General features: G+C 57.6%; 1 protein-coding gene across 1 annotated transcript; it reads left to right on the top strand.

Moving 5' to 3' along the window:
* Positions 1 to 1,176: 1,176 nt before the first annotated feature.
* Positions 1,177 to 8,004, top strand: CLK3 (CDC like kinase 3). The gene is made up of 10 exons (XM_026043640.1): positions 1,177 to 2,799; positions 3,077 to 3,143; positions 4,023 to 4,139; positions 4,429 to 4,595; positions 5,020 to 5,114; positions 5,469 to 5,598; positions 5,919 to 6,001; positions 6,401 to 6,480; positions 7,239 to 7,329; positions 7,633 to 8,004. Exons 1-10 carry the CDS (start codon positions 2,625 to 2,627, stop codon positions 7,816 to 7,818), a joined length of 1,191 nt encoding a protein of 396 aa, XP_025899425.1. The 5' UTR covers positions 1,177 to 2,624; the 3' UTR covers positions 7,819 to 8,004.
* Positions 8,005 to 9,304: the final 1,300 nt, after the last annotated feature.

The following is a 9,304-nucleotide window of genomic DNA, read 5'->3' as shown; positions in this document are numbered from 1 at the left end:
CGGAGCCGGGCCGCGTCCCTCCCGGCGGGCTGGTGGGAGCCCTCGGCTCGCCCCGTTGCTCCTGAAAGCTGCCGCCGAGGGGGCACGAAGGCGCCTGGGGGGCAGCACGGCCTGGGGGCAGCGCTGCCCGTTTTCCAGTTTGTCCCTTGCCCCCCTGCAGGGGGGACCCCCCTGCCCTGCCCTGCCGGGGGGCAGTCCCTGCTGCGCAGCTCTGGTGCGCGCGGCGCCTGCAGCTGCTCCAAAGCTGCCCCGAGGTGCTGGGGCCGCTCCAAGCAAGGCCCGGCTTGGCATCGCTGCCCGCGTGGCTTGTGCTGATGCTCCGCGGGGTGGTCGGGGCGTGCGGGGGGCGCCGGGGCCCCCAGCGCCGTGACTGGTGCCCTCCTGCAGCACCCGCTTCGCTCCTGCCTCATCTTCTCGCCTCACTAGCGGCGCTGCCTTCCCGCGGGAGGAGAAGTCCTGTTCGGAAAACACCCCCGTGTCGGGGTGGAGTTGGCTCCAAAAAGGCAGGGGCTCCAGTTTAGCTCTGAACGCGTGGGCAGTTCTCCCCAGGCTCCCTGAAATGGGGAACTCCCCGAGGATTCTTCTGTGTGTCTTTTACGTGAGGGAGAGCTCTCCCCTCYGCGGCGCCCCGCTCGCCTTGCCCGCTCTCCCGCCTCGAAAAGCGCCTTGTTCTGTGTCCCTTCGCCCCGCAGCCCCGACAGGCCGCCCTACCAGCCGCGCTACAGAGCCCGTCGGGACAGCGAGGCGTGCGGCTTCGAGGAGCGGAGCCCGTCGCTCGGCGAGGACGGCGCCGGGAGCCGCGCGCGCTGCTGGCGGCGGTGGCAGGGCCGGGGGCCGCGGGAGCAGCGCTGGCGCCGGCGCAGGACCCGCTCGTGCAGCAGCGCCTCCTCGGTGAGTAGCCGCCGGAACGGGCTGCCCCTCGCGCAGGCCTTTTAATTGCTCCTTGCCTCCTTGCAGCTGCCGGCGCCCTGGGTGAGTAGCTCTCGTGCCGTTCTCGTGTTCGCTGACGTGGCTTGTGTGCTCCCGAGTCCCGCTAGGCTGGACGCGTCTGTGCGTGGAAGGTTCACGCGCGGCAAGGGTTTCAATCCTGCACCTGGGGGCTCGGGGCGCAGCGGCAGCGCCGGCCGCTCCTGCGGAGGCCGAGGCCCTGGGGGATGGACCAGCTGCGTCAGGGCTCGCTCTGCCGCATCCCGGCCGCGTCCCGGCCCGCAGTGTTTTTCACCTCTGAGAACACACCCGTCCTCTCTGCCTGCTGCCACGCGAGCGCCCTCGCGCCTCAGCGTCCTCGAAAACCTCAGGGTTCTCCCCTCTGATCACAACACAGCGTGCTATCCCTTGCCTTAGATATTTGGAGGAGGAGCAGGGATGGTTGSGGGGTGGGCAGGCTCGTCCCAGGAGCTGGCGTGCCCCGAGGCACCGCAGGTGCCAGGGCCAAGGTCTCTGCTTCGCTGCTTCTCGCCGCGTAAGGAGCGGAGGCTCCTGTCCTGCCCGACCCATCGTTCGGGGCTGTTCCCACAGCCAGGCGGCCGAGTCCTGATCCCTGCAGGTATCCCGTGTAGCTGCATGGCTTGGAACTTCTCATGGCCTGTGGCTTTCCTCATTTTATCCTTCTGGTTGGCTCTCCCAGTTGAGAGAAAGGCAAGGCTGCGATGGGACCCTCCAACCGTGTGTGTGTGTGTGTGCTGGTGCAGCGTGCAGGCTGCGCCCAGCGCGGTCTGAGCCCCCCGAGGTCTCCCAGCCCTCCACTGTTCTTTCTGCCTTCTCCTCCCTTCCAGCCAGCCTTGCAGGCTCGCTGGTTGGTCACTGTTTTGGACGGGCAGGGGGTGCGGGGTGCTCAGGGGCTCGGGCGCCTCAGTGCACAGCCGCCTTAGCGTTTCTTTGGCTGCCGGGGCTGGAACTTTATTTTAAGGGTAAGTAGCAACGCTCAGGTTTCGGGCCCTTTGCTTCGTGGCCCCTGCATCCTCCTGGGAACGTTCGGCTGGTTTTCCAGTAGAAGCTGGTAGTGGCGAGGGCGAAGGTGACTTCCTGCTTTCAGCAGGCGCGGGAAGATACGAGCAGAGCGCTCTGTCCTGCTCCTAAAGTTCTTCTAGGCTTAAATTTGCATCCCCAGCAAGACATGCAGTGCTAGGGCTGTCTGCAGCCATTCAGGCTCACGGAGGCCGCGCCAGCCTGGGGGGTCCCGCGAGGAAGGGAAGACGTCCCTGTGGAGCAGGCTCCGCACTGGGAGAGCTGCTGCTCTGGCTTCTACTGGACAGCTTGGCCGAACCGAGAGCCTCTCTACCCACTATGCCATCTGCCAGCAGAGAAAGCGAACTGCTTCTGGCAAAGCCCATGCTCTTCCTGACTCGTTCCTCCCCTAGCATCCTCTGGTGCTAGAGAGGAAGCCGCTCCTCGATGGCAAATTCCGTGGGGAATCTCAGCGCCAAAGCAGTGCCTGGAGCTTCCCRGCTGCGGCCTCCCTGCGGAGAAGAGGGGGGCGTTTTCCTGCTGCGCCAGGCGCTGTAGCTAATGAGAGAGTTTTCTTTACGTACCTGTAGCTGTTGATGACTTTTCTGTTTTGAAGTCGGTTTGTGTCTTGACGTGTCCCTTGCAATATCCCTATCGTTATATATGCTGTGTGCCTTATGAAATGCCGGCATCTGGAAAACCCGTCGCCTGCGCCCTTGCCGGACCCGCGGCGCGCGCTCCGCGGGCGGCGCGTGCAGAGGAGCCCGCCGAGCAGTAAGCGCAGCAGGAGCGTGGAGGATGACAAGGAAGGCCACCTGGTGTGCAGGACCGGCGATTGGCTCCAAGAGCGATGTACAGCCACCTTGCGTAAAACTTTACCTCTCTACTTTCTATCCCCGTGTTAGACGAGATCTCGCTCTTTACTTTGTCTCCCAGCGGGGTCTCTAGTCTTTATTGCTTATAAACCGACTGACCGGGAATTTTGCCTCAGGCAGACAATAGACTTGGGTTTTAAAGAGCGTAGCAGCGAGAGACGGTTTTGTTGTTTGAGGCTTTACCGCAGTGCGAGTGCAGGAGCGCGGCCTCGGCAGCCCTTGCGGCTCACGCCCGCGCCTGTTTTCTCTCCTAGACGAGATCGTCGGCAGCCTGGGCGAAGGCACTTTTGGCAAGGTGGTGGAGTGCGTGGACCACGCCAGGTAGGTCCGCTCCCCGCTTCCGCGCGGCCCTGGRGGTCCAGCCCAGCTCCACCGGCCCCGCAGTGCAAGTTACTGCTCTTAGCAAGGAGAGGGGCCGTGTTTGCAGCTCGGCCGCGCGGGTTTGCCAGCTGATACGCTCGCCCAAGCAGGGCTGTGCTGCTGCCCCGCTGCAGAGCAGTGCGTTTTGGCAGAGGCCTGGAGCCAGCTGGGGAAAGTGACCTCCCAACCCGCCTGGGCGCTATTTATTTATTTTTTTCTCCTCTGCTGCGATTACATTTCACCCTTTGCTCTTCCTGACCTTCCGTCTGGCCCTGAGCACCGGGATAAGCCTAGGGCGAGATCTTCCCGCGTCGTCAGAAATCTCTTTGGCACAGTTGGAGAGAGGAGATGTCTGCTGGAGTCACAGTGACCTTAGCAGCTGCTGCGTCGGGACACGGTGCCTTTGCAGGGCTTTTTGCAGCTCTCCTAGGAATGACACTGAGCGATAATGGCCTTTCACTTCAGATTTCAGTATTTAGCTGCCGGACAAGGTTCGGAACGTCCAGTCCTCCCAACTGTTACCCGCTGACCTGACTACTTTTTCCCCGCGCCGCTATCACGCGCCTATCCCAAGCGTGCCGAACATCTCCTCCTCCCTCTGCTGATGCTCTTTCTCACTGGTGGCAGTTSGTGATCGCCACGTGCTTGCTCAGAGGCCTCCCTGAAGGGCCATCACTCACCTAGAGGAAGGCGGTGGGGACGTGACACTGCAGGCCTCTCGGTCCCAGTTACTCTTAGGCACGTGTTCCAGGACGTGCACTCTCAGTGGGGCGAGGATGTGTCTGCGGATGTGATCTTGGCTTTTTATTTGACTTCAGCCCCCTGTCTCTTCCCTTACAGAGGCAAATCTCAGGTGGCGCTGAAAATCATAAAGAACGTTGGGAAGTACCGCGAAGCGGCCAGGCTGGAGATCAACGTCCTGAAGAAAATCAAAGAGAAGGACAAGGAGAACAAATTGTAAGTTCCTGCAGGGGCTTCAGGGTGGTGATTACTGCCTTCTAGACACAGGCCTCGTGTGGCACCGGCTTTGGCCATCCTGCTGAGCGTTTGCATGTGTGCCTGTAACGGCTGTCACGACGGTTCCCAGTAAGGGTGAGCTAACCCAGTTCCGAGCAGAGCTTGCTGCCTCCATGTGTTGTGTTGGAGATGTGTGAATACAGGTGTTRGAGCTGGGGGAGGCGCCTCCTGCGCGCGCTCGCCGGCCGCTCCGCGGGGCCCCGCTCACGCCGCTCGTGTCTCTGCGCAGCTTGTGCGTCCTCATGTCGGACTGGTTCAACTTCCACGGCCACATGTGCATCGCCTTCGAGCTCCTCGGCAAGAACACCTTCGAGTTCCTCAAGGAGAACAACTTCCAGCCGTACCCGCTCCCTCAGATTCGGCACATGGCCTACCAGCTCTGCCATGCCTTGAGATGTAAGTTATGCCCTTGGGGCTTCCCAGCACCCCTCTGGCCTTCWGCACCTGCTTTCTATGCACAGGCATTAATAGTAGCTGAAGCTAATGACCGTTTTTAACCCTCGTGTTAAGCTTATTAAAAAAAAAAGAAGTGAGATGCTGGTGTCTGTGGAGGGTAGATCAGGGAGGGGTTCTGGAGCAGCAGACYTCAGATCTCCCTTTTCCTTCTGAGAGGAATGGAAGGAAGCCTTGTAAGCTGTCCTTTGCAAAGGGTGCCTTGGGCCTGTCAGAAATACCTAGCTAGGTGCTCACCAGGGTGGTTTGGAAGGGGCTGGTTTGGCAGGGGGCTGAGGGGCCTTTGCTTGGCTCGCCRGGCAGAACTGTAGAGACGGTTTGGGGTATCTTTTCCTTATAAATCTCTTTCTCTTCCCTTCCTGTTCAGTTTTACATGACAACCAGCTGACTCACACTGACCTCAAGCCAGAAAACATCTTGTTTGTCAACTCGGATTTTGACACATTGTACAATGAGAAAAAGGTGGGTTGTGTCCGCAAGAGAGGTGAGTAGCCCAGGAATACCCTCCCTCTTTCTACGGGCACGATTTGGATCTCTGCACATGCCCTGAGGAGCATCAGTGGGCCATTTAGTTAGACCAGACTAGAGCCTGGGTCTTTTCTCACGTCTTCCGGTAGCTCTGAGGTTCTGGTCAATGAAGTGCTGCGTTCAGCTGCTTTCCTTAGTGCTGGTCAAAGATGCAAAGAGCTCAGMGTTTCACAGATCTGGTATTTGTGATGACTAACGTAGGCACGGCAGCTCCGGGGCTGTTCTCAGAGCCTACCTGAATCCCGAAGCAGTTATTGGAAGCACTCAGCACTACCTGTTTCTTTRCAGAGCTGTGAGGAGAAATCCATAAGGAACACGAGCATCCGAGTGGCAGACTTTGGCAGTGCCACGTTTGACCACGAGCACCACACCACTATTGTGGCTACCCGGCACTACCGTCCACCAGAAGTCATCCTGGGTGAGTAGTGCCAGGATTTGGGGCGTTTTAGGCGGATGGAGGAGAATAGTTGTCCCAGGGACGTGCTGACTGCACTAAAATTATCCRTGGGAAAAATGTGCCCTTCCTGAGGACTGAGAAATGCTGGTAAAACTCATGAAATGCTCAACTTGTGGACTTGACACCAGGGGAGCATGGGGTCGGCACGGGCTTCCTGTGAGGCTACGTGTCAGCGTAAAGCCCTGCAGGATGAACCAACACTTCTACCTGTGTCCTAACCCTAAAAAAAGGAGAAATCTGTTGGGATTTGCTGGGAGCTCAAAGCTTTGTTCTCTTTGCAGAGCTGGGCTGGGCACAGCCCTGTGATGTGTGGAGTACTGGCTGCATTTTGTTTGAGTATTACCGTGGCTTCACACTCTTCCAGGTATGACCCTTGCAAAAAGCTTTGTACCCTTCGACCACCCTTTTAATATCTAAAAAGGCCAACTCTTGGTTGGAGGGRAAGGAAATGCAGACTGGGGGCTGAAAATCAGAAACTGATATTCTATGTGCTGAATTAAGCACTGAAAACCCTGCAGGTTGAGGATTCTGGACAAGGACAAGGTTCAGGTCCCTTTTTGGTTTTTTTTCACCTTTTTGTTTTTTTTCACTGTACCTGTGAAATTGAGAAAATCAGAAGAGCAGATGAAGTTGGAAGGGACTTGCGTCATTCCTCACTGAAACTCATCCCATTTCACCCCGYGCTTGTACGGTCACAAACTTTTTGCTGCCGGATCTCCAGGTTCTTACCTAAGTAACACACCTTTGCTCTTTGCTTTTGCAGACCCATGAGAATCGTGAGCATCTTGTCATGATGGAAAAAATCCTTGGGCCGATTCCATCGCACATGATTTACAAAACCCGGTGAGAACCTTCCTGAGTTGTGACAGTCCAGTCGACTGGCAGTGCTGGTGGGTCAGGCAGAATAGCAACACTCTGTCCACATACAACATCCTAGCGATGTGGTTATAACCCTGGGGAGGCTTCGTGGAGTCTAGAAATGAGTAGCAGAGGGTATGGGGTGTCTTTTTGCCTTTTACTTATTTATTTTCATTTTTTCCCTCTTCTGTGAGCCTGACCCCAGGCTCTAAGGGAAGCGATTGAGCAGTTTATGTACAGCCAAGATTACAGTGTTTAAGCCTGAGAGCTTAACCTAAAGGGAGCTGTGGCTGCAATTACATGGAGATGGGCAGCTACTGCTGAGAAGCCCTCTCAGGCAGTTCTTGGTCCTTCTCAAACAGGATTGTTTTGTTTCTTGGTGCAGTAATTTGCACTAGGAGGGAGGCAGAGGAGCTGCGCTCCTATCCTGCTCATGGCCTTTTTGGATCATGGAAACAACTCCCTGTCCTGTGGTTCTTTCTTGGTAACTTTCCTTCTTTGATCACTCTAAAGCACATGGATAAAATCTTTCATCCTTCAGGAATGAGGGGAGTCTGGCTTGGCTTTTGCTTTCTCGAGTAACGATTTTGCTTATTTCTGGCCTTGGATAAAATGCCTTCTGAAGACTTGGCTGGAGAGGTGCAGAGGCTGGGGCGACACCGCCAGCCCGGCCTGCGGGCTGCTGCTTTGCCTCTGTGGGTTTAGACTTTCCTGCCTTACTGAACCCTCTCCCTTGCTTGTAGGAAACAAAAATACTTCCACAACGGGAATCTGGTGTGGGACGAGAACACATCGGATGGCAGATACGTCCAAGAGAACTGCAAGCCCCTGCGGGTAGGTGCCTCTCTGCGCGGGAGCTGGGGACAGCCCTGCTGCCCTGCTAGGTCTAGGGCACGTGCAGACTGCTCTGCAGTCCCCTCCTTAGGCTGCTGTCTCGCTGTTAAGTTCACTGTGCTGCGACAAAGTGSCATTTCCTGCAGCATGAATCACCTCCTATTGGTAACCGAAGGAGTGGGGGACGAGTAGTTTTTCTTGGCAGCCAAAGTGCAGCCCTGGAACGCCCCTGCTTKGGGGACGGGGGGTGATGCAAGACCCTGTCTTGCGGCCGTGTTGCATCTGTGCCCCGTTCTCCCTCAGACGTACATGCTGCACGACTCGCTGGAGCACGCGCAGCTCTTCGACCTCATGAGGAGGATGCTGGAATTTGACCCTTGCCGCCGCATCACGTTCTCCGAGGCGCTCCTGCATCCCTTCTTTGCCGGGCTCTCTGCCGAGGAGAGGATGTTGTGCGGCCGCAGCGCCAGCCGCGACCTCRGCAGATGACGGCGGGGCGGGCACCTGCCTGCTGGACGTGCATATACCGCCCACGTACACGTGGATACATGAGAATGGGGGGGGAGTCAGGCCTCTTGRCCCCCCCCTCTCGCTCAGAGCTACTGCTGCCCACTGTGACATGGACCCTGCAGAGGGGAGGGGAAGAAAAGCTACATTGCAAAGCACAGATTTGTCTATTTATACGTTGTAAAGTTAAAAATAAAAGTGTTTCTTATTGTTTGATACTTCYCTTGCAGGCAGGCAGAGGGTTGCTTGGCTCCCAGCCGCCGCCTCCTCTTTGCCACAAGGAAAGAAAGAGGAGTTGTGGAAAAACAATGAGGCAAATAAGCAGCTGTGATCCTGGTTTCAGGGGAGGGCACAAAGGCAGGAGGGCACAAAGGCAGGAGGGCACAAAGGCACTCTCCCTGTTCTCTGTCCCTGCATGGAAAAAAAGGCTGGTCTGGAGGTGGGATGAGGCTCTGGACCAGTAGCAGACGAAGGATGAGTTGCACAGACATAGCACACAGGAATCGTTGCACTTTATTTCAGGGCCTTCCCCAGCAGCGGCGGGAATTAGTCATTACAAAGAGAAGGTCACAGCTGGAGTATCAAGCAGTTACACAGTGCAGTGATCTTCACGTGTCAGTGMCCAGAGCAGCACAGGGGCCACTTCCTATGATGGTGAAAGTTGTGGAAGAAACTATCATCTCAGACATGGATTTAAAAAAGTGTTGCATTCTTTACATTAACTTGGGCATGAGGGAGAAGGGGGAGACAAGAGGCCCAGAGCCCATCCTTGGTCTTGCAGTGTTCCAGCAGGTGTCTTGCACCTGGGCTGCATTCCCTAGGGGTCAGGACCCTGTTTCCTTCCTCAGCTTTTGTCTGAGAGGGGCAGCACAGGCAAGTGCCCCCATCTCCTCTCGGCTGTAAAGGCGCAGAGTGCAACTTGGGGCTCCCTGCAGTACCATAAGCATCAGAAACATCCCCCTCCTCAGAGATGCTCCTGCCCCACAAACCCCTGTGTAAACTGCCCCCTTGGTTCAGCCTTAAACTCTGGCACCCATCTCGCTGTGGGGCTGGGCCCTGCAGGGCAGCGCCCTGGGCACCGAGGGCCCGGCCGGCAGCCCTGCAGCAGCGGCTGCCCCACGAGGGGCCCGTGGCCGTGGCCGCTTCCCTGCGCGAGCCGCGGAGCGGCAGCCTGAGCCAGGAGCGCTCACGGCCTGGAGGGAGGGAACGGTGGGGAAAGGGCACCTTTGCAAGCAAGGAAGGGGAAACTCAGCAGCCAGCAACTAGCATTGCTACAACTTGCACCCCGGTTAACGCAGCTGCTGCCCCCCGGCCTGTGAAGATTTGCCCACACTGAACTCCGGTGAGAGGGGGCAGGCAGAGAGCAGCCTTGCAGCTGGAGTTTAAATAACCACCGCCCTCGGTGCCCCTCAGCACCAGGGCGCGAGTCAGAACCACTTGATCACGGTCAGGACGGTCCAGGCTGCAG

This window comes from Nothoprocta perdicaria, unplaced genomic scaffold, assembly GCF_003342845.1.
Source record: "Nothoprocta perdicaria isolate Ctin4 unplaced genomic scaffold, notPer1 scaffold_332, whole genome shotgun sequence".
In the NCBI taxonomy this organism is placed as follows: domain Eukaryota; kingdom Metazoa; phylum Chordata; class Aves; order Tinamiformes; family Tinamidae; genus Nothoprocta; species Nothoprocta perdicaria.
This window is presented reverse-complemented; position numbering and strand designations above follow the sequence as displayed.